Source organism: Belonocnema kinseyi, chromosome 4 (assembly GCF_010883055.1).
Source record: "Belonocnema kinseyi isolate 2016_QV_RU_SX_M_011 chromosome 4, B_treatae_v1, whole genome shotgun sequence".
NCBI lineage: Eukaryota > Metazoa > Arthropoda > Insecta > Hymenoptera > Cynipidae > Belonocnema > Belonocnema kinseyi.
In genome coordinates, this window is record NC_046660.1 from 89,647,044 (window position 1) to 89,673,676 (window position 26,633).

The 26,633-nt window shown below is 29.9% G+C and overlaps 2 protein-coding genes across 2 annotated transcripts in view; one reads left to right on the plus strand and one right to left on the minus strand.

Moving 5' to 3' along the window:
• The window catches only part of LOC117170664, a 245,866-nt gene that overhangs the window by 98,641 nt on the left and 120,592 nt on the right, over positions 1-26,633 (minus strand). The window lies entirely within an intron of this gene.
• Positions 8,993-26,633, plus strand: part of LOC117170665 (neuronal acetylcholine receptor subunit alpha-7) — a 390,031-nt gene continuing 372,390 nt past the window's right edge. Inside the window, exon 1 of the mRNA XM_033357593.1 lies at positions 8,993-9,145. Coding sequence (XP_033213484.1) covers positions 8,998-9,145 — 148 coding nt within the window. The 5' untranslated portion in view covers positions 8,993-8,997. The remainder of the gene's footprint in view (positions 9,146-26,633) is intronic.

Sequence of the window (26,633 nt, forward strand, 5' to 3'; positions counted from 1 at the left end):
CATTTATAAACAGGTTTTGTTGGATTTTTTCTCGTAACTTTCGTCGTTTCCCCACATATATTTTTTTATTTTATTTTTTTTCAACGTTATTTTTCACCAATGAACCAAAAAGTACGCGTCCTATCAAGAAGTGATTCTTAACGAAATTGTAGATCTTTTTTGGATACCCATTTTTGTTAATACATCTTTTTTCGCATCCTACATAGTTTGCCCACAAAATGGAATTGTTTATTTTCCATTATTTTTTGTGCATTCAAAATTTGAATTTTTGATTTTTTTTAAAAATCCAAAAATTGGTTATGATAATCTTGTAGGGCTTTCAAAAAAAAAAACGTTTTTCTTCTCTTGACTTTTTTTCATATCGTGCGTTTTTCGGCTTCAAATTTTGATTTTCCGTTGATTAAAAAAATCTTGAAAATGCTATAACTCTAAGAATTTTCTTTTTATCGAAAAAAGTGATAAGGATAAAATGTTTTTTCTTTTTAAAACTATAAATATCCGTACATAGAATTTTCAAATTCAGACAAAATTTAACTCAAAAATTTTCAAAATGCGCTCACTTTTTGAATTTTTATCAAAAATGGCTGGTTCACAAACTCGTCTTTTCTTTTAGGACCTAGAAAAAGTGTGCCAAAGATGGATTTGATTCGTTCATTTTTTCGAGAGTTATAGTGTTTACGGACGTCCGGACGGGCAGACAGACGACAGACAGACGCCATCGTGAAAACCTGATTTTCGGATTCAGGGGGTCTCGAAACGTGGAGATCCGTTGAAAAAGTGTGATGTCAAATTTCCGACATTTCTAATACTTTCTCAATCATAAATTATGACAATGTAAAAAAAATACGGGTTTACTTTTTTTAGATTTCGAAACGATTTGGAGGGGTCGTTTGCATTTAGCATCAAGAAAATGTTTGCAATGCATTTTTGGACCACCCTAATATACATGCCCGTCTATTTTCTATTAATGTTTTGGATAATCATAGTATTAGAATTAGGTTTTCAATTTCTCAGTCTGATAAAAACGGTGTTAGAATTTCATTCCTGTTATTTAATCAAAATCTGGACTTCAATTAAATTCCCGAGAACTCGGAACAGAAGTTTACATGTATCAACCTTAATTCCAGTCGTTGATTAAAAAATTTTCTTCAAGGAAATATGACAAGACAAGATAGTAAAAATAAGATATTATGGAAACAACTCTGAACACGATCCGGTAAATTCTCGGTACCATGGAAATTAGAAGATATAAATCAATCACAAATGCGAGCATTTATTATTACTGATATCGTTATCGAAGCAATAAATAAATCGATGGTTGGAAAATGAAAATTCCAGAATTTCGGCAACTGATGCTTACACATGGGTGATATATCAGTTTGTTTACAAACCGTGTTGCTCATTAATTCGTTATTAAACTATCTCTGCTCCATGTAGTTATAAATTACAATAATGGATGTTATCACAGTATTTACAATTGTAGTGAGAACAAAACATTTTTCTCAGTTTACAAAGCATTTGAGTCTCAATTCCTTTTATGGTAAATTTATATTCTCTTGATGGGCGCTTGTATTTAATGCGTGTATGTATGAGAAGGGATGTTCGATATTCATCATGAAGTACGTATTATTCATGCCTTAATGGTATGAAATAAGTGAATCGTAGAATTTCAAAGAGCTTTAGTACGAATTCAGTACAGTGTTTACTACAATATTTCATCTGACAAACATAAATATATTGCAATCGTATGTGAAATAATTTAATTTAATAAATATGAATGAAGTAGTTTTTGATAATAGCATTTTCCTTCTCAACTTTCTTAACATTACGGTTTTGTTGTCTCGTAATGAATCTTGCGATAGAATAGCGATTCGCTTCAAGAATTTTCTTACGTGCTTTGTACTGCTCTCAATTGCGAAGTTGGTTAATCCGATTAGGTCGTAACGGTTACTTGGGATAGATGTCTTAAAACTAGAGCAGTGCGTACTGCAGATCCCCGAGCTTTTAACTTCTTAATTTGTTAATGATACCGTCTATTTCCTGTTCGATCGCTGAAAAATTTGTCATGCTAAATGGCTTTGCGAACTTAATAATTCAAATCTGATAAGTCTTTAATTAAATTGGACTCAATTAGCGTTCTTAATTGCTTTCCAAATGCTGCTTGAATGCTATCATGACATCAGATACAGAAAATATCGAAATTGAACTTTTTGAAATATTCCAAACATTTCTTACGAAAACTCTCTATGGAGGAAAATGGGTCTCTTGCAAAATAGATTTAAAGGAGGCTACAAAGCAGAAATGTAAATTTTTTTGTAAACTTAATTCTATCTCAGAAGAATATCAAGAAAGTTACGACATAATAAACACTGAATCAAACTATACAAAAAATATGAAATTTACAGTTTTATGGTCATAAACTATTTGCTGTTACGACGAGTAATTTATGCTTCTATCTCTGTTATCTTCAGAGGTTCCTCGCTTGACAAATTTTGACATAAATAACTCACTATTTTTGCAATATTTTTGGCAGCACTCTCAATGAATCTTCATTTTTCAGGTGTTAGAGGATAGGTTGACGCAAACATCTAGAGACCATTTTTATGCTGCTTCTTAGAAAATTAGATAATACTTTTAATGTCAAAGTTCACGTTTAATACAATTTCATATAAATCTCGTGTACTCGGGAAGTTTAAGAGTTACTGTAAGACAAATCAGGAATATATTTTAGGAAAAAGAATATAATCGTATATAAAGTACACAAACATTCAAGAAATACGATTTCGTATTTTAAAGTATAAAACAGGTATAAGTATTTATATCAGTCTATCGCATTTCAAATGTAAGGGTCGTCGCAGAATAAGAATACGAAGCGTGAAACGTGAAACCTCTTATTCAAAGTACGATGAAGTGGAGAAGTTCACACTAGATTTAAGCAAAAAAAAAAAAACATCTTTGAAACGCGGAACTTGGAAATTTCAATATGCTGTATATTCAACATTTTACATACAGAATCAGCAGTGACAAATATAAGATATGACAAAAATGTAGACAATCATAAATTCTCTTCAATTCTTCTCAGTACAGATAGACAAGAAAAATCGATTATTTTTACTTCAGGATTTATTTTTACTCTTTCTTGTAAATTTTTACATAAAGAAGTGCAATAGAAAGTTTTCCGATAGTGCGCTGCAAAAAACGAATAAATATGACGTTATGAAGCTTGCAAGTGGCGTCAGGAGATTTAAAATAGTTCCTGGAAAGATGGATTTAATTATAGTGGAATGTATGTTTTATACAACTTTCCAAATATTAAAAGCAAACAAAAAATTTGATTGGGAAACTTTTCTTATCGGGTCAATTCCGGATTTATGAATTATGGTCATTCGATCATAATAAAATATTTTAGATATCGGGCATAAAAGTTCCAATTATTAGCTAACAAATATTGAAAAGGGGTGTAAAATATTCTGTTATGATTTCCAGCTTTCAACTAGAATATTAACAGCATCATTACTAGTTTTATCAATGATGAATTTGTAAGAATTCCTGAATTATAAAATAGTTGTTTAAATGAAAGGGTAAATACTGCAACTTCTATCTCTCTCAAATATTGATAAAGTTCCCAATCCATTTTATAGTATTAAAGCAGCTACTGAAAAGAAAAATTAATTGAAATAAAATTGTCGATTTGTTTGCATGACTAAAGAAATATTTTTAGAAAAATTTGAGACTTGGATTTTTGAAAATATCATTTTTTGTGGAAACGAATACCAATGAGAAACTCTAATATTAAAAAAATCTGAAACCAAGTTTGAAATTCAGAACTCACACTATTTATCAGATAATTTAATAGATATAAAAAACTTTCTGTTTTACAGCAGACATATCAATTAAAAAAATCAAAGTAATTGTTATATAAGAATTGATCAAACAGGTAGTAGATATTTTTTATACTTTGTACAGCGCACTTTAAATAAATAGGGTTATGCATTTCCAAAATTTAAATATTGAATTTAAAGTACCCTACCCTTAATAAACTAAGTGATTAGAATTTCTAAATGCAAGGTACCTGTTTCCTCTTTCTACGATTATGTGATTTTTTTAAAGAGATTTTTGATATTCATATTCATATATTCAATTATAAATTATTTTAATCACTCGTTTGACGATTGCAACCTAATCTGAATAAACGATTATGCACATGATAACGACATCAATGGTGAGCTAAACTTGAAGATTTTTTCTCCAACGAGATGAACAAAAGATTGGCACGTTCGGATTCAACTATCCATATTTTCAATAGCTGCCCCTTAAATGGGAGGAAGGGGGGGGGCTCACTTAAACGCAAGCACTCACCGCGTATAGAATAACATAATAATCGGATATTAGCCGGATATAATAACTGGATATTTGATCCGGGCCCTTAATTAATCTCGAGCCAAGTTCAGCCTTAATAGTATTCCACAGGAATCGGTCGGCGACTACAAATTTGACTAAAATAAATGCGTTTATATTTTACTGGGTCGCTAATAATATAGAAACTTTGAATATATTAATAATAATATTAATACAATATATTTATTAGCTCACATTAAAACTGACTATAACGACTAATTTTTCAAATACTTAATCATAAAATGTAAAGTAATGATATTTCCTGGATATTTAGGAGTTGCTTAAAGACCATAAAGTTTAAAAGTATTTTTAATAGAGAACAAATATGTTTCTTGAAATTTTCAGTAGAATTGTTAATATTAGGTCTATGAGACTGCACGCGCAAGTTTTTCTTCAGAAATAATCACAGATATGAGTTATTAGTAACTTTTTAAATTCAACCTCTATAAGCTACTTTTGCAGGGTCCTAAAAAAACTCCATAAGCAAGAAAATGAAACATCATTTATGTATCTCTGCCGATTCTTCTAGTTTTGTTTTGTATTTTTTTTTGTTCAAATTCTTTTTAATAAGAAAAGTATCAACCAATAGTATAATAGTATAAACAAGAAGAAGAATGAATAAGGAAAAGAGTGAGTGGTCATTTTGTTTTAGTATTTTCTTTTTCTCCCTACTTTTTCCTTTGTTACATAACAGGCTCTAATGAGCCAATGACATGGATTTTTACAAACGTACTTCTTTCGTTTTGAGTTTATGTTTTTGAAGATTTTTTTTCTTAAATTTAATGAACAAAGTCATAAAGCTATAGACGCTGCTACCACTCATTAAAGTTTGCTTCATGGTTAACTTTACAGATATTTTGATATCCTGGAAATTATATAAAAATGTATCATTGTTTATAAGAATTTTCTGTTAAAATAATGGTAGAAAATAGTGGTTTTACAAGCTTTAATTTTTCTTGATATGTCGGAATATGGGTATTTACTTGGTGGGTTTATTTTCAAACTTTTTTTCTGATGGAATTGTAATAACTTACAGATATCCAGCCATACAAACTTTTCACTTTCTCAACCTTTTTTAGGTAGGACAATATTTGGTGTTCGTTCTTTGGATTTGAAATGCAAATTTTTCAAAAATTAAACAAAATTGTCTTCTATTAGTTTCAAAATCTTTTCTGGATTAAGTTACATCCACACTTTGTGGGGGAAAAAAGTTGAATATGTCGAACCTCATGTTTCTTCACCTTGAACCAAACAAACGTGTTATAATATTTTGCTCTCATGTAAAAATAATTGTGGTGTTTAAAACGTTCAAAGTCGCAAAAAAAATCCAAAATTTAAATATCTTAAAATTAAAAAAATCCGAAAGAATTGTTTTTCTGTAAAAGCAGAATGATGTTTCTCTGGTTTAAGCTGAAGAAATTACAGTTTTGACTTATTCTACTTTTTTCAAAATGTATGTATTTCAATTATAATTGTTGTAATCTTGCTAATTTCCATCATCTTAAATCAATACTTTTAAAATAATACTTTTTTGTTTTTAAGTTGTGAATAAATTATTCGTTGGCTCTCATTAGTATCTTTAAATCCCAAAGACATGTTTTTTACACATTTAAAAAAAATCTCATTCATGCAGAAAAATTTCTTTTGAACTTATAATTTTATACTAGCATTCACTAGTAATAAGCGTACTTATAACAAATTTTCCACCATTTTTGAACCAATAGGAAACATTTTTCAAATATCAACAGTTTGAATTTTAAAATCCAAAGGACGTACACAAGATATTGTTCAAACGAAAAAACAGTTTGCAATTACAAAGTTGGTATGGATGGGCAAATTTTTCGCGATATGAACATTTAATCAGATAAGCAGTTGAAAAAGAAGCTGGCCTAGTATGTATATGCATGCATGCATGTATGTATGTATGTATGTATGTATGCATGTATGTATGCATGTATGTATGTATGTATGTATGTATGTATGTATGTATGTATGTATGTATGTATGTATGTATGTATGTATGTATGTATGTATGTATGTATGTATGTATGTATGTATGTATGTATGTATGTATGTATGTATGTATGTATGCATGTATGTATGCATGTATGTATGTATGTATGTATCCATGTATGTATGAATGTATGTATGCATGCATGTATGTATGTATGCATTTATGTATGTTTGTATGTATTTATGAATGTATGTATGTATTTATGAATTTATGCATGCATGCATGCATGTATGTATGCATATATGTATGTATAAATGTATGTATGTATGTAGGGTAAAATCTTGTATTACAATCCGGACACACTTCCACACATCCAATTGACTTGGAACGTTGCATACTAATGTATTTCTGATGACAAACGAAAATTCTACCAAATTCGACCCCCCCCCCCCCCCCCCCCCCCTACTCTCTCGGAAACCAACCACACGTATTTTCATTCTGTTAAAAAGTCTCGACAAGATGGGTATACAGAAAAACGCTGGTGTTAAAATGGTTGCAGGTCAAATTTCATTGGTTTCCCAATGAGCATTTCAGAGAATTTTCAGTCTCAAATTTATTCCTCTGAAAGTAGTTGCACATCTGGGCATCTAAGCGAATGTGTCATTTTAAGACTGAATTTTAGCTCATGCCGAGAGTTGTGGAGTGCTGAACTGCGCTGTCAGCCACCTGAACACCTGTCAAAGCAATTATTCGTTTTGCGATATTAGACTAAATAATTGTTAATAGGAAAACTAATTGAAATAATATTTATCTAATTTGCAACTTTCTTTCATTTAACAGTCCGTAATAGTCACTTACAATAAAATTATAACTTTCTAATGCAACTTCCAAATGTTAGGTTGGTCATGGCCGTCGACATTTACACTAAAGCCGGAATGTATAGAAAAAGGCATGACCGTCTACATTTAAAATTAGGCATTTTCACTTCAACCACCAGCTAACTTCACTTCGATGCAGGCGGTCACGACTTAGTTTTTGCATCCCGGTTTTGGTGGTTTGAATGTCATGTAGGTTTTGACTAACCTACGATTTGGAAATTATACCACGTCAAGTAATATTTTATTTCAAAACACTAATACTCACTAGTAAATGGGAGGAAATTAAAAGTTTGGTAATTGTTATTATAACTTACTTGCTTATCAATATTTATTTCACCCAAATAACGCCCGACAAAATCATCTTGACAGGTGACTGACAGTTTGCAGACAACACTTCACGTTGCTCTAAATGAGAAAAAACAGTCTCTAAATGATGATTTCCCCCTAGATTCTCATGATGAATTTGCGTAGCTCAAATTTGTTGCAACTGAATTGCACATCGATTTTGGTGTAGTTTGGAGGATCGGCCATTTTCTGTGTATTTATGAAAGGGTCTTTGAAAGTAGAGTTAAAATTTGATTTGTCCAACCTTACAGATGGAATTTGAATTGCAGAAATGGACTACTCGAAAATAAGTAAAAGAAGCCGTGTAATGACGATGCTTTAGCAGGAATAGGCAGGATTTAAATCTTAGAATGAATAAAAAGAATTATATAAATGATATAGTGGACATTTTTTGTTCAAACACAAGCTTGTATTGAAATGTACTAAAAATTAACGAAATAATCTTCTCTGAAAAGAAAGACCTCAAATAATAGTACAACAATAATCAGTTTACAGATAAATGAGAAAGGTGTAAATCATAAAATGTCTTTCTAATATAAATGTAATAGTTAATATTTACACTTCACACTTTTTAAAGTCACATTATTATTTTTCTACATGCATATTTAAAGAGTCGACGCAAAGTTGAAGAATGTAGAAAAAGTGCAAACTTCTAGTTTGTTTATTTCAAAAGAAGATTGTCATGATTAACAAATAATTTAAAAAAACATCAAAACATGATTTTAAAATATTTTAAAATACGTGATATCTTATTTTTGCAATTATTTGGTTCATTTGGGTCCCAATAAAAAGGGCTTATTATTAAAGAAAAATCTTGCACTGACAGTCCTGTACACCTAATATTAAAGATTCGATTGCAAAATCACACAAAAATATCAATCGATATTACCAATACTAATATTAACTACCAATACTGTAAGAATACAAAAAATGTGGCACTATCGGAATAAATAAGAAAACGGTGAAATGAGAAATGAAAAGTAGGAAAATGTGCAGATTTACCAGAAAGAAAACAGGAATGAAATTTGACATGAGAAAGTGATAGAACTGGTGAATAATGAGACAAATGTGATAAGAAGGACCCTCTTTTCAGGAAACTCGAACATCGCAGGGATTAAAAATGTGGCAGATGCTTGGGTTGCCTCGACGATAGTCTTTGGCCGCAGATCTGGATTCTTTCGATTGGTTGGTATATCACGAGGGTAGAACACGTGGAGTAAAGGACCCCTGGTTATGACGGCGAAATCCGGAGGTTCGGTAGCGCCCTCGGCTCAGAGTGAGTGAGATCCGAAGACCCTTCGGTTTTTTCAAGGCGATTCCTCTCGCCAGGTCAGAAACTCTGCAGAATGGTTGTTGCCAGCCAATAAGTGTTTAACGGATTGGACTTTTCGGTCGAGTATGATGTCTCTATATCAAGAGCAAATGTCAAGTTGTTGGACTGATCCAGATCACAAAATGTTGACGACCCTAATGCCTCTGCCCGCACCCAAGCAGAACAGGATTACGCTAAGACCTTGGATGCTGGTCAATTGTTTTCAAATTATCTTGCTGCTCACCGTCCTACCTCAAGGTAAGATCATTTCAAATTTTATGTGAACTTTATAGTTCAGATTTACCCATCAAGGAAAAATTTTCGACTGAAGCAAATGTTACACTTCCTCTGCCATTTTTTCTGAAGCGGCCCGTGAGCTGGGGTAGTGCTGAAGTCCCGTTGTCATTTTTGTTTCTAGTGACGTGTCTGTCCCGAAGATACAAAATATCTGTAGGCAGGGGCAGCTTTACCAGCACTCGAGCTTTCAGAAGAAATGGTAGTCGATATGCAGCATTTGTTTTCTTCGAAAATTTCTTCTCGCTAGGAAGGTCTGCTATTGTTGACTACTTCTGGGTAAGCAGGACCCTGCACAGACAAAATGAAACGAGGAAAATTGTAGGAAATCCTATCAAGGGTTCTTTATTCGGCTTAGAACAACTATGAATATTCTTCAAAAAATTTGAAAAAAGCTCGATCTACGTTTCCATCAAGCACAGTAAACCCCGCGTTATTAAAAGTACTGCATCTTATTTCAATCTTCTATTTAATATCAGAATGATGTAATTTCGATAATAAAACCAATGTACGAGACAAACTTTACGATCCTAGAAAACGACAGTCGGGCCTTTAATGATCTCATCAAACAGCTTAGGCAAAAGATTTTCCAAAGAGTTATGCCAAGAAACGCAAAGACCTCAAAAAATACTATGTACAAGATTTAAAACTTTTACATATATTTTGTGATGAATAAACAAATGGAAATATGTTTTAGACCTGGAAATAATTTGAGAAAATCAAACCAGTTTCAGTAGTTGCATACATTTTTATAATAGTGCAACACAATTTTTTAATATTAAATATAGAGATTTATTAATTTTTTAAATCGGTTACATCATATACATCTACCATGAAATCGAGTAAAATCTTTTCGAATCTCTCAAAATACCCGAAGCGTTGGATCCCTGCAAATCCTAGAAGTCCTTTAAAATTTCACTTAATTTAATTTTTAACTTAATTTTGTCTTGAAAATCTCTGGGGACACCTTAAAATATTTTGAATATAATGGATATCCTAGACACATTTTTAAAATGCTTTGAAATTTTCTGAAATCCTGCAATAGTCTTTGAAAACCCTCAACAGTTTTGAAACCTCGATAAATTCCTTGGGAATCTTTTAAGATACCCTAAACTCCTTAACTTCCATTTAAATCCCGTGAAATTGATCAAATTTCTTAAATCTTGTTAAGTCAATAGTAGCAAAAATCGAGTAAAGTTTCTTAGAACATCTTAAAATATACAATATTATCTTTTAAAGAGCCCTAAAAAATTATGATGAATTTTGTAATCCACTAAAATTCTGTAGAATCTCATTAATCTGATTAAGCATATTTAAAGCCAATTGAAATATCTTAAAGTATCCAGAAAGCTTTGAAATCCTTTGCAGTTCATTGGCATTCCTCAAATTCCGACAAGACCCTTAACATTTAATTTAATTTATTCCTTAAAGTTCTCTTAAAAATTCGTCTGAATACGTAAAAAAGTTTTACTCATAATTGATATCCTAAATATCTTTTCCAAGACCTTACAAATTTTCTGAAATCCTATGAAATTCCTTGAAAACCCTTAAAATTTTTGAATTCTTGATGAATTCCTTGGAATCTTTGAAAATACCCTGAACTCTTCAAAGTCCTTCAAATTCCTTAGGAAATTTCTAAATTTTTTAAAATATTGTGAAATAAATAGCATCAGAAATCCAGTAAAATCCCAGAAAACATCTTGAAATCTGTAATTATCTTTCAAACACCGATTAAAAATGTCGAAATATCTATACTCCACTAAAATGCCGTAGAATATCATAAAATCTGATGAAGCCCTTTGAATTTCCTTGAAATTTTTTAGAACCCATTAATTTCTTTTTAACTCCGATGGACAACTCAAATATTGTAAAAAGCCATAGAATATTTTGAAAGCTGGTAAATACCGTAAAAATTACTTGAAATCTTTGAACATTTTTAAATATTCAGAAATCTTACGAAATCGTTTGAAATTCTTTAATCCTACGAAGTTCTTTGTAATATTATAAATATTATAATATTATAAAATCCTTAGAAATATTATGACATCTCGAAACCTTTAATATATTTTAAAATTCCTTTAAAAGTTTTTGATTTCTGACATCCGTCTGAGGCACCATACAATCCAATGAAATCCATAAAATTTTCTGTAAATTTCATTCTTTTTCATGCAATCCTTAAAGGCTATCTAGAAGTTCTCTGAAATTCCCTAAAATCTCTTAAAATTTCGAAAAATTATTAGAATCTTGTAAAATAGCTTTGAGTGTTTCTTTTTCAAATCCTTTGAAATCTATTGCAATTTTTTAAATCTTAAAAGTTCTTGGAGATCCTGTAAATTCGCGTAGGTTTCGCAAATTTCTTACAAATTCCTTAAAATAATTTTAAATCCCCTAAATCATCCTGAAATTCATAATATCTTTTGGAATTTTTTTGATGTTTTGAAAACTTTGAAATCTTCGAAAATCAGATAAAACGTCTTGAAATATTTTTAATTTTCTAAAATACTTAGGAATCTTTTAGAATATAATCAATGCTCTGAAACCGTATAAAATCTTTTAAATCCCTGAAATCAGGTAAAATCCTTTGAAATCCCTTGAAAACATTTGGAAATTTTGATTTTTGAGGTGGTGGATATTTTATTTTCGATAATCCATCGAAAAAGTGTGTAAACACATTTAAAGGTCAAGTAAATAAATAATTACATGTACGAGCAATTTGAGAGAATAATAGTATGAGTGTAATTTTTTGTTATTTTTTATCTAACTTGAAGATCAAAGAAATACCCTATTATTTTCAGTGAATAGAAGTGTTTTAAGAGGCGGCAACGGTAGATGAATTCTAGTTTAACTACATGAATCGAGCACTTGATTGTATTTAACGGTCCTTCTTTAGAGAAATGAAGGGTTCCTCATTGAGGAAAATGTTGACGTACTCGTAAATGTCAGATCGATACCTTCATGCATTTCAGTCACAACACCATCTTCTCTTAACTTTAGGAGGCTTGAAGTGCTATACTCGGGAGTGGCACTTCAGGTCACCTGTTATTAGGGGGAAATGCTATTAGGACAGTAATACTTGCTTTTGTTGCTGCTTTACTATGAATTTGCTCTACCTTCTCGTAAATCTTCCTTAATTTAAAATGATCTAGATAATTTTTACCAATTATTTTACAATCCTAGATTTAATGGCAATATCTTCTTTTTTAAATGAATACTTTCATAACTTCCACATTTGTAATTAATATTTTCAATTTTCAATGTATCTTTCTGTTCATTGACGACGTCAGACCTTGCGTTCGACATTAGTTAAACGTAGTGAAACAAAAAAAAAACAAAAAAACAAATGCTCACCCATCTGAGTTAGTCGAGCTCGAAGGCGTTTAGCGTCCGTAACTCAATTTTAGATTTATCGCGTAGGTGCTGCTGTCGGTTCATTTCGCTTGATCTCAAATATATATTTAGTATGCTGGAGGTCTTCTACTTAGAATTATTTAATAAATAGAAATAGATTTTCGCTTGCAAGCAATGTATTAATTGACTAAATGTATAAATTGATTAATTTTTTGTATAACAGGATAAAAAATAATTTTTCTTATCAGCGGCCGTACAAAAAATATGTCACGCTATTTCGAAGACAGGGGAAAAAACGAGGAATTCTTTAAAAGGCTGAAAAGTGGGGAGAAGGGGGAATAATGTGAAGACTAAGTTTGATTTTTTCAAGCATTCAAAAAAATTGTTATTTACAATATATGTTTTCCATGTCTGATGTCATATTCTGTATTACTTCTCCCCTCCATCCCTTTGGCAATGTGACATAAGCGCCCCCTTATTTATAAAATAATTGTATAGTATTTTTAAAAGGTACGAAGAAATGTTTGTATTCTTATAATTTAATTTTTTTTTTAATAGTAATCTGGAATTTTTCGGATTAGAAAACTTCTTTGTGTTCGGAATTCTAAAATAATTCTGGCTGAGATTTGATTAATTCCCTTAATAATTCTAAATAAACAATCTTTGATGAAAAGATTTTTTAAATTCATTATTGAATTTAACAAAAATATCATGAAAGGAAGATCAAATATCGCGCAAAATTGAGAAAAGAACGCCTTTTTCAAATATGTTAAAAAAATATATATTTGATTTTTATGATTTAGAATAAGACTTATTCGAACTTAAAAAATATTTTTATTTTATGTTTTTAATCCTTGCAGTGTATGCACAACCACTTGGTAGTTTTCAGCAATATTTCAGAATACAGCTTCGAATTTTAGCGTTGAAAGTGGGTCGAGGAAGATTAAAATGTCCTGTAGCTTCCGAGTTATTCACACTTAAAAAGGCAATTTGCAATCTTCACGATATCTAGTGGTGTTATAAAAAGTGCAGTGGCCGGACGATGCGATTAATGGAATTTATGAGTATTTTTCATCAAACTTTTACACAAACGAGGCTATACCATTATCATTCTTGACTTTAAGTTAGACATTTTTCCATTATAGAAAAATAATAGATCCATTGCGGATCAAAGTAATATTTATTAACATATTAAATAAGGTAAATTCAGAGAAGGCTTCATATACAATTTTGAATTAATTGTCTTTTGTTATAAAGTATACATTAAATTTTTGTTTATTTAACATTTTTCCTTATACTATCTCATAGGTTTAGATTTCACTTTGGTAGATATTCTAACCTGTCTGTTTGAAATCAATAATATGTGAATATGAGTTCGCCACTTCGAAATCACTCATATTATTAAATGCATGAAGTTTCCTCACTGCTTCTAAATTCTGGGTGCGATATAATACTGAAAATCGTGACTAGGGCTGTAAAAGTCCAACTCCTTTTCCTTGGCGAATTCTAAGCTTACGGATCCTGTATATCTCGTCACGTCCCAGGAGGACGAGTTCCTGTGGGATTTCGTGATCCAGAGTTTCCAAGAAGAGTCTGTAAGTTGAGATTCCATCCTTCTAATTCCAAGGGAGTTTCAAGTCCAATGGGAATTCGGAAAGAACTGTACGATCTATAGACCTAAGTTTTTAAACAGACCAGGTCAAATGAATAACTCGGTTTTACTGGTTCTTTAAAGCATACAATCTATGCATTGGAACCCTTTAATTTACTCTTAAATAAACATTCTTCAAGCTTTTGAATTAAAATTCTTCAGTGTTTGAAATCTATCAAGCCTTTCGTTCTGGTAGGTGTAAACGAGTAATTTCTCTTATCCGTGTTCTACGATTTCATGGATCTTTTGTTTAAGAATTCAAGATATCTAGGAGGTTAGTGGTAACAGTGGGACTCATTTTTGTATTTTTCCATAGAAAATTCATGCACACTTAGTGGAAAAGATTTTAATTAAACGTACACAATTTCCACCCCGATTTTTTTAAAGAGCATTTACGAAACGTTTTTATAGCAGGCTTTCTTTGCCCGACTTCGTCCACCGAATACCTGAAAAGTGTGCAAAGCTCAAACACACTCCAGGTCGTACTTTAGTACCGTATGCATCGTAGGTCAGAAGTTTACAGAACGTAGAATCCTCCCCGCAGTTTAACCTGATAGAAAAACTTTAGCTCAAACCAGGTGATGTTTTTTTTTCTTGGACTCTAGAAAAGCAAATGCTATTTCGTTAGCTATAATGAAAAGATGATGTACAAAGAGAGGGAGAATATTCGTCCATCTCACATACACTTTAAATCAAATTGGATTTTCTAATTTATGTAAATTTAACTGCTGGAAATTTAATGTTTAACTTTCTTTAATTTTCAATTTTCTTTGATTTTTAATATTTGAATTTTAAATTGTATCCAATTTTCAACAGTTGCCTTTTCAATTAAAAAGATTTTTAAATTCATCTGTTAAAAATGTAATTAAAAATGTTCGTCAATTTTCATCAGTTAAAAATGTAAGCAAAAAGTGAATTTCGTATTAAAATTAAGTGTTCGAAATGTTATATGTGGGCATCGACAGTAAAAAGTTCTTCATGGCCGGTATTGACTCATGCATGTAGGGTTATAAAGCCGGAGAAATTCCTGGAATTCTAATCTTAAAATGAACCCTATCTAAAAACTGCGAAAAAAATAATTTACACCCTAAATTAAAAAATGCAAATATTTTACATATTTACATACACAAGTTACATGAGAATTAATAAAATAAAAATTTCAATCCATACCAATTTGTTTTTGAAAGAAGTAGATTTTTTCGACGACGAACCGCCGTTAGCAGATACTATTTTGGCAAATTAATAATTCTTCAATGGACTTCTAGTAGGGAAATTATGAGATTGAAAAAAATCCAAACTCGAATGATCTTCTGTGTTTGGAAGAGGGAATGGCGCAAAGAATTAGAATTTTTCTGGGTAGATGTAATTTTTAACATGAAAGAGAAAAATGTTGGAAAATAATTTTATTTATTATTTATAAAAAGGAAATTTACTTTTCTCTTCTAAATTTCAGAAAAAGGGAGTTACTATATTTCTGAATTTTAATAGAAAAAGTTGTAAATAAATATAATTTTAACTTCGAACCTTATATTTTTTTAACCAAATTTAATTGTGACATGGCACAGGGAATTGCCGTAAAGAATTACAATTTAGACTTTGGGACATGGAATTTCCGTTAATAATGCCAATTTTCACTTTGGAATACAAAATTTGTGAAAAAAATTAATTCTAATCTATTGAAGTATGGAATATAAAAAAATCCCTCTTCCATTTCAGAATTCGTTACAATTTGAAACTTTCTTCTTCTAAATTTTTGAAAAAGGAAGTAACTATATTTCAATGTTATAATAAAAAATTTTGTAATTAAATATAATTCTGATTTGGCACAGTGAATTTTTGATATGGAATGGAAATTTGGAAAATAATTTGAATTATGATTTCGAAGAAGGGAATTAAATAAAATTCCTGTTCAAATCAGAATTGTAATTATTACAACTAAAAATGGTCTGATGTTCTAACTTAGTGAATTAATACTTTTAATAAATTCCCTGTTTCAAATCAAGAATCACTAAAAAATTTAAATGTTTTAAAATATTTTAAAATCGTTTAAAATGATTTCAAGAAACTCTTTTAAATTGGCCGAGATAAATAGAAAATTGACCTAGAGGAAGACGGGCATTGACGAGCAATGACAGGTAATTTAATATCATCTATTCGATTAAAACCTTGAATTTTAAATTCGACAATATTATTATTGAAGAAGCTTTGCTTATAAATTTGTATTTGAAGTTTATAAATTGGACAAAATTTAATTTAAGAAGTTTTGAAAATGAAATTAAGGTTTAGATATAATAAATGGTCTTTATGCATTTCTCCTGAATGTAAATTTATCGAAAATTGTATGCACGAATTCTCATCCCCAGGGAAGCTCGAAGTTTAATATGCCACTGAATATACAGTTCAGTATATTGGATTTTTGTTGTTGTGAAATGAAACCAAATGCCGAAGTTTGTATTTTTATTATAAATTTAGGTCGATAGTCGCTGAACAGCAATTACTTTTTAACGATTGATATTTAACTTACGTTTTCTGTTGAGGACATCAATTAAAGTTCACCAATAATCCTGCAGACATTATTTTCCCATATTTAGTCAATTTCTGATTCTAATGTTTTTATTCCATGTCTTAACAATAATATGAATGTATGTTCATATTTGTGAAACTATATTTTTGTAATGTTCATTTATAAGTCATTAATTTGAAAAGCAGTTTTTCTTTATAATCCTTATGTATTGAGGTGTGGATTCTGGAATAAAAATTGATGTACCAGGGTCGTTTATTACTTTCGGTTGGCTTTTGTAAAGCTCCTCTGTAGAAGTGGCGAAGGCAGTTCGCATTTTTCTAGTGTACTTTATGGTCTCCGATAGCTGTTTTTCAATTACCAAGCGGCAAGGAGGATTTTCGCTACAAATAAGTGTCTCTCAGTGCAAGGCTGCGATCGTTTCAATTTTCGTTATATGGAAGGGAAAATCTATTGATGAAATCGATGTCTTTATAATATTTATAATTAAAATATGTTTATTCGTCAAGTTCACAAATTTATTTCGATCAACCAAAATCGATCAAATATGACAAGTCATTATATTTATAACTTCAAGAATTTTTAATCTTTAAGAACGCTAAAAAACATTTAGAAGTTTTGTAATATCCCATGCCACATTTTAAAAGACACTTAGAAGTTTAACATGATCGTTAAAAGCTCTCTAAATACTTCTAAATTTTCATAAATTAGTTGCAATCTATTAAAATCATGCGAAGTCGTTTCACATGCCGCAAAATCTTAAAAGATTATTAGAAATCCTTTGAACTATTCTTCAATCACTTGAAATCATCAGAACATCTGTGAAATCCTTGGAATGTTAAAGTGACTTGCAATCCTTTTTGAAGTCCTTTGAATTTTCCTGAAATTCGAAAAACCCTCATAAGTTTTAAACAATTTCGTAATTCCTAAAAATCCTTTGAAATTTATTTAAACATTCAAAAGTGAAATGAATAATTTAAAAAAAAATGAAAACGTGTCTTATTCTCTTATCAAAGTAGATGTTTAAGGATTTGTCTTTGTAAGAATAATGAATTAATATTGCACGACCATAAACGATCAAAAATTAAATTTAAAAGTAATTATAAACAAATTGAAAGTCAGCAGCTGATTTTAACACAACGAGTACGATATTTTTGAGACATTACATCACATCACTTCTTATAACTAGAATAAAAATAGTAGTTTACAACGTCAAAAAGTCAAAAACAGGCAACGTAAAAAACGGCATTGCCAAAATAAGGCAGTCGTCCTGATTTTTAAATCATGAAAGCCTGCAGATTCCAGAAGCCTTTAGACTGCGAGATTTTAAATGTGATAACTTAAAAAAATTAAATCTGTATAATTTGGAAAGATTTCTTATCGAAATAAATTTTCAAGCAATTTTATTTTCGTCTTGTTTCTACAGAAGTAAAATACTTTGCCTAAATGTTTAATTTTTTAATCAGAACAGAAAAAAACTTTTACTATTCTTTCTCTTTCTTTAACAGGAAATATTTGATTATTTATTTTGAAACCTAATAAGTTTTAATACGTATAAATCGTTTTGAACTTAATACAAAAACAGAAGCAAATCAATCACACTGTACCGTTTTTATTTATTTTGTAATCGTCAATAATAATTTGTTTTATTTAGCAAAAATGTTTTAAAATCATTTGTAATGTTGCGACTTTAAAGAGGGCGAAATAAAATAAAAAAGAAATGTGGATGGAACTAGTTTCTAATAATTAAAAATTTAATTTTAAAAATCTGTTAATTTTCATAAGATTAAAGTCTGATCATATTGTCAACGAAATTAATATAGAGTTAGCATCCAAGCATTTTTCAAATATTTTTTTGGTTGCTCTTACCTCGATGATGAAGTCTCAAATATTTTTTAAATATATTATATCTTTGAATTGTATTAAGTTCAATTTTCATCAGTTCTTCATAGAATGATGTGTCATCTACCATTACATATTCATTATGTAAGTTATTCAATAAATATTGCAAACGTTATATTCCTCCTGCTAGCGAATCTTCCATTTTTTAGTTGTCAAAAGTGATTTCCATATAATTTTTCTTTGATAATGTAAATTTTCAATATTTTATATAATAGTACTCTTTCTGTAATAAAGTAGATTATTGAAGGCAAATATAATAAAAATTTTATTTCCAAAATCGCTTCTGGCCCGGAGCGCTGTTCTGCCCTCGTCCACTCTATTTTCATTTTGACTAGTACAAAAATATTTTCCCCGCCTTAATTGGGTAACTAAATGATCAGCTTTTTTCAGTCCACTCTAGTGATTATTGTGTTTTAAAAGTTGTCAAGAAATTACATTCTGGTCAAGGAAAATATAAAAATGTTATGATTCTAATAAAAAATGTTGTTTCTGAGATGCAGGAAGCACATGACTGAGATTAAAGGTTCTTTTACGGTAAACCAAATTTCTGCGGTAATCACGAAGCCCTTTATGCCATAGTCGGCGGAAGGAGAATTAGTGTCAGATGAGTCTACTAAGTGCTCTCGCGGCAGGAACATCTTGTTCGTTTACCTCAGATCGTCCGGTCGGCGCTAAAGGCTATATGGTTGCTTCCGGCGAGCTGTTAAGCAAAGCCACTGGAAGTCAAATCGTTAGCACTCACTTCGAAAATCGAACGAATGACTTTTCTGCTCAAAAAGTTTAACTTTCAAACTAGCTCGTGAATATTCAACATTACTTCATCTCTGCAGATTGTAAAATCTCGTTATCTCCTGGTAATCGCTTCATTTCCCTATCTTATTCTTTGCAATCTCAATCGGCTGAGACTGAAAAAAGAATTTTGTCTCTAGGATACTTAACACAATCAACCGTTATCGAAATCGGATTTTAAACCATTGCACATCATTCTGATTATCAACTTCAGATCAATATGATCCAATTTGCAGATCTAAAATTAATTTTTAAGGAACTTTATTCATATTTGTCGAGTGGCAGTTGTTCAATTGTTTATTGAAAGTCGTAAATTTGTAATGACTGACATAATATTTCTAAAAGAAGGAATATTTTAGAAAATTTGGAATTTCAGAATGGGGGAAAAATTTCAATTTTCCTATGTTGGGCTATAAATCTCTATGGCTCTGGAGATTATTTTTTCCTTTCTAAAAGTGTTGGTTTAGAATCATCTAGTTCTTACTCCCACTTCTTGACGATTTACAACTACTTAAGACCAACAGAAAATGTTTTAGAAAACGTTACATTTTGAACAAAATACATGAATTTTCAACAGACAAAGAATGAATTTCTATCAAAAAGATCAATTTGAAGCAAAAAATATTAATTTTCAACTAAAAATATTACTTTCTTACTGAAAAAAAAGATTTTTGAAAGAAAACACAAGTATATGAATTTTCGACAAAATACTTGAATGTTTCAAACAAAAAAGTTAAATTTGAAATCCAAAAGCATATTTTTCAAACAAGAAAGATTCTTCAATCTAGTGCTAAAAAGGTCAACTAACTAATTTGTTAAATTTTCAAGAAAAAAATGCGCATTTTCTACCCGTAAATAACAATTTAAAAAAGTTAATTTTTAACAAAATAGTTAAGTTTTCCAGAAAACAGTTGGCTTTTCAACCAAAAATATAATAGTAGACTTCCCAACTAACTATTAAACAAAAATAGTTGTTTTTTCAACCCATGAAAGAAATTTTCAACTAAAACTATGAAACTTTGACTGGAGTAGTTGAATATTCAGTTAAATAAATACATTTTCTACTAAAATAACCAATATTCAAACCTGGAAATTAATTTATTTTCTTTTTAATATATTAAAAGTATATTTATACATTTATTTATTTCCGTCTTCCATTTCTATAGTTCTAGAAGTATGTAATTTAATTTTAAAAAAGTGTTTATTTTGATTTACGTAGTCCCAGTATTTATCGAAACTGAATGATGTTTCGTTAAAAAATGTGTAGGAAATTTCTTTGAAAGCCCATTTTTGAAATTTCGAAGGGCATGTAAACGGTTCAAAAATTTGACTGTTTGATTGAAAATTTTTCTTTTTAGGCAGAAAATTCCTGTATTTTGTTAAGAGTTCCAATACTTTGTTAAACAGTCGTCTCTTTTCCTTTAAAGTTCTCGTATTTTTTATTAAAAATTGGACGATTCGGTTAAAAATTCATTTTTTAGCTTCAAGTTATCAATAATAAAAGATTCTATTTTAAAAATGTTACTAGATTAAAAAACCGGTATTTGAATCTTAATGGTTAGGGAAAATGAAGAATTATACTTACCTTGAATATCCTGCAATTATTTTTTATATTTATTATACTACATTTAATTAAATAAGTAATATAAGTAAAGTAATATTGGTATATTGTAGAAGCAGGATATTATATCCTTGGAAGAACACTTAATTAAAATTCAACTACCGATACTGGTTGAGCAGTCAGCGAGATTACGGGTTGGTCGTAGCGAGATTAAACACTAAACGATAAACTATTTAATCTCTGTTTTACTTTGATTGCCAACAAATACATTGCAGTAAAGAAACGATGAAGCTGGGCTAACTTGAAGGATAATAGTGACGACTGTAGAGCTGCTAGTGTAGATTCGTCGAATATGCATGAGCTTTAACGCTTCAAACCCTTTCAAAGCAGCTTGACAGACTCAAATGTCCGCTCTTTTGCATTTTAGAAGGCATTTAATTGAAACAACCTAAATATTGGAAAGTTTTGTAACCAAATTTAGTTTGAGCAAGGCCTTCATTCAAATACAAAATTAATTTTATTTTTTAATGAATCATTCTTAAGAGTGATGGAGCCAGGCTCTAATCTTGATATTGCATTGCCTTATTTTATTCTATAAATACTAGGATCCGTTGGAAACCCCGAATTTTTAAAAATTGAAAAGTAATGGCGCGAAAAAGTTGCCATTTAGGGAGACAAATTGGAGGAAAAGAAGAATTTTGAAGTAGTTCAATATCTTCAGGTCGCGCTTCTCATCAGTGAAAAATAATATAAACTTAGAAATTGAAGAAACAAAGGTGGGAAAATGCGCAAACACGTTCTTTTTATTTGTTTAATTGTACATTTTATTTAATAATATTAGAAGTGCAGTGCCTTAAATTTCCTAAATGGAATCAAAGAATAAACAATTTGCTATCATAATCTGCAAGGTGCGAGGATGGATTATGACCTGCTTTTCATATGATTTTTTTTCGTGCTATTAATTTAATTGCATAGTTCTTCAGTTTGAACTGAAGACACTTTTAGACCAAAATTTTCAATTTTTTTTCTAAAATGTTCAACTAACCAAATACAATAAAAGGGTTTTACGCATTATAAAATAATACTAACTTTGAGCATTTTTTTTATAATTGATAATTTTAGATTCCTTTTCTCTGATAAAAACTGAAAATCGGTCAATTATAGGATAAAAAATTGAGACTTTGAAACGCATGCGCAAAAAAAGAGGATGATAAATCGGGGTTTTTCGAGAAACTCCAATGAATATTAGAATTACATCTTTGTTTAAGCGCTTTAAATTTCTAACGTTTCATTTACATTTACACATTACGCAGTATTTATATGCGTCTTCATATTCTGAATTGTCTATTTAATTAAGTATAGCCAAAGATTAAGTTTCTCAAAACTATGTAGGCTTTGAGGTACACATTTTCATCGTGACACTCGCACTGCGCGCTCGATTTCCGACAAACATTTGTGAACAGGTTTTGTTGGATTTTTTTTCTCGTAACTTTCGTCGTTTTTCCACACATTTTTTTTATTTTATTTTTTTAACGTTATTTTTGTCACGAATAAAACAAAAAGTACGCGTCCTATCAAGAAGTGATTCTTAACGAAATTGTAGATCTTTTTTAGGATAACCGTTTTTTTTATTTATCTTTTTTTTTGTATCCTACATAGTTTGTCCACAAAATGGAATTTTTTATTTTCCATTATTTTTTGTGCAATCAAAATTTGAATTTTCGATTTTTGAAGAAAATCCAAAAATTAGTTATGATAATCTTGTAGGGCTTTCAAAAAGAAATGTTTTTCTTCTCTTGACTTTTTTTCATATCGTGCGTTTTTCGGCTTCAAATTTTGATTTTCGGTAGATTAAAAAATTTTTGAAAATGCTATTACTCTGATAATTTTCATTTTATCAAAAAAAGTCATGAGGATAAATTGTTTTTTCTTTTTAATACTATAAATATCCGTACATAGAATTTTCAAATTCAGAAAAAAGTGGTCTCAAAAATTTTCAAAATGAGCTAACTTTTTTAATTTTGATCAAAAATGGCTGGTTGATGAACTTGTCCTTTCTTTTAGGACCTAAAAAAAGTGTGCCAAAGATGAATTTGATTTGTTCATTTTTTCGAGAGTTATCGTGTTTACGGACGGACGGACGGCCGGACGAACGGACGGCCGGATGGACAGTCAGACACCATCGTGAAAACCTGTACGGAGAAAAATAGATATTGAAAAGCAGATATTAAAAGCTTTGATATTTAACCATAATATATAGATATCACGGCATACTATCTAATATCTTCTATTCAACATACACAATATTAAAGGGCAATATCTGTTTATATTGAAAGTATAAAATATGTGATATTAACAGTTAATATCTAAGATATTAAAAAAGCTAAGTTTTGTAAAATGATTTGATGAAACAAATCAATCCTTTCTTCGACCGTTGATATTTATTGATTTCAAATCGTAGATTTCAAATCAAAGCTAAGTTTTATCGGAGCAAGGTCGCTGACGTGTGGCGTGGCTACAAAAGATTTTGTCTGTATCTTGAGCTTTCATCGTGTGTATTGTGGTTTTTTCTTATATCTATTGCACTATAAGTTTTGGTGGAAAATGGATTAAAATTGTTTGGATATGTTACAATTTTCTCAGCAAAATGAGCACTCAGCTACAGGCATCTTTCATATTAGCCTTGAACAGTGTGTTATCTGTTAAACACAAAAATCGCATAATTATGCAAAAAGGCGAATGCTTGAGGATTGGAATTTTCAAAACAGAGGACTACGATATTAACATTCTTTTGCATTTTATAGAAAATGGCATGCTTTACAGGTAATTTTTGCACAATTAAAAAATATTTCTTGAATATCTTTGATTTTGTCCTTTAATATCTGGGATATTGTCAGTTAAAATCTTCTTTTTAATATATACGGATGCTCTACTTCAGTATCTAGATTTCTATCCCATAGTTAAATCGCTAAGATATTACCTATTAATATCTAGATAGTCTGTGCTAACATCTATTTTTCTCCATGTGATTTTCGGATTCAGGGGGTCTCGAAACGTGGAGATCCGTTGAAAAAGTGTGATGTCAAATTTCCGACAATTCTAATACTTTCTCAATCATAAATGATGAGAATGTAAAAATGAAATAGTTGATATTAAAACAAAAATATGTATATTTTTTTAAACAAAAATATTTGAATTCAATAAAAAAAGACGGGGTTTCAAAAAATCGTTAAATCCTTAAAAAACAGAATCATTTTTAAATCTGTAGAATTGGCCAGTTAACATTTTTAGTAATTCCAATTAGTGGCTGAATTTGAGCAATGAATCATTTTTTTCACTGATAAATTAGTAAGTTTGACTGATATATTATTAAAAAATAGCTGATTCATAGCTAAAATTTTGTCACTAATTAAAAGTCGTAGAATTTTTACTGATTCGAATTTATAGAGAACCAAACAGTTGCATTTTTAACTAAAAAAATGGAATTACTACCAAAAGAGACAAATTTTCAAACCAAAATGAGTATTGAAGAAAATAGTTGAATTTTCTATTAAAAACAATTTTTCGTCTAGAAAGTAACCAAAATTTCCATCAAATTCTAGAATTGTCGAACAAAAAATATGAATTTGATATAAACCAGTCGAATTTTTTACTCGAAAATATAAATTTTTTTACAAAAATATTAATCTTCAACCAAGCAGTTAAATTTTCAACCAAATACAGTAGACTTTACGCCACTTCTCGCTGCAGCAGTTCTCGTTTCCCGATTTCTCCTTCGTTCGCTTGCCCTCACTCCTTGTCTCATCGCACGCACACGCATACGCGGCCGGCTACGCCTACTGGGCCGAACGCGGCTTGAAGCAGGAGAGAGGGTTATTTGACACTTCCTGCTCGCTTCCCCTACAGCCCCGATAACGAGAAGAGTCGTAGAGTCTACTATAGATGATTTTTATACCAAGAACATTAATCTATTCACCAAAATAGAGCATTTTTCCACAAACAAGTTATACTTTTGAGCAGGGAGATATATATTCAACTTATATGATTATTATTTAACTGAAAAGTAAAATTTTTTATAAAAAATTAATTTTCAAGCAAAACCAAAACAACAAAGTGTTAACAAGATAGTTACATTTTCCACCAAAGAGATCAACTTTTAACTTATATGATGAACCTCCAAATTTTATATAATGAATTTTTGACTGAAATATTTAAAATTGATAGTAAAAAGAAGTCATTTTTAACCACAAGAAAAAAAATATTCTCAAGCAAAATACTTAAATTTTCAATCAATTAGGTATTTACAATTCAACCATCAGCTAAGTTCACTTCGCTAAGAGCTGAGGGGAAAACAATGGATCAAATGCATGGAACAAAACTTTATTTCTGTAGTATCTTTGTAATTAATAGTAATTATCATTTTATTATTTAATTTAACAGTAATTAAAAAATTAAAATTATTTCTCAAATTCACTTAGATAGAAAATGATATATCTTCTTTCGTCCTCTAAAATTTCAGCGAAAAATGTTCTTTAGTTTCTTTTTGAAGAAGGCATTAGTGTTAACTTTATTTTACACATTCACGACAATTAAAGGCTAACGTCTTCTTTCCCAGTTTAATCATCTTGCTGCGTACTAGGCGTACATTTAAAATTTGAAAATCCTCTAAAATCTCTTTTTAATGACAACTTGTAAAAAGGCTTTTGGCATATTTTACAAGGTGTAAAATGAATAGCTCTATAAAATACAAAGGGCGAAAGATGTATATAGGAAGGCTGGAAAAACCTGTACAAATGAAAAGGTAGATCTTCACATCTGCGTGCATTGAACCAAAAATACTACATTTCCTAAGAAAGATACTTGCAACCTAACACTAAAAGAAAATAGAAACCGTTTTGCATAACATTTAACAGACTAAAACTCCAATCAAGGTAGTTGAAACACCGTTCTAATTTGAAGAATTCTCGATTGGAAGCATTTAAATTAGTAAAACATCTTAATTTAAATTTTAGAAGAGAACTTAAACTAAAGAATTTTTTATTTCGAAAGTTTTTTAAGGGTAAGTTTGCGCAATGATAAGAGGCTTTTGAATTTAGAATCGTCTAAATTGTTTGTATTTAAATTGAAAAAAATTACACTTTAAGACCTCTTCTAAATTAAATCAAACAATACCATTCCATTTACAATTTTAGAAGGCTCTAAAGTAGCACATTTATTGTCCACATTTTAAAATATGATAAAAAACTAGCATGGTACATGGTGTAGAAAATTAGTTCAAACGTTACAAACTAAACGATTTTAATTGAAATTATAAATTAGTTAAATTCAGATCCATACAATTTGTTTGAAATTTGAATCTTAAACTATTCGACTGTAAATATTTCTTGGATATTTTTTGGGTCAAAATTGTGTCTAATTTTGAAGATCTTGGCATTTAAAGTATTCAACTTAAGTTACATATAATTAGAAATTGATTATAGTGAAAATGATACAATTATTATATTATTGAAATTTAATGCTTTACTCTTCAATCAAGTTTTCAAGACATTAAATGTTCAATTGTTCAGTTTTGTGAGTGCTTAATAAAACTGCATAAAAGGAGAATCTTCATACATATAAATTATATGTCTAATATTTTATGCAGTTATATGCTTAAGTTCCTCTTTAGTTTAAATCTTTA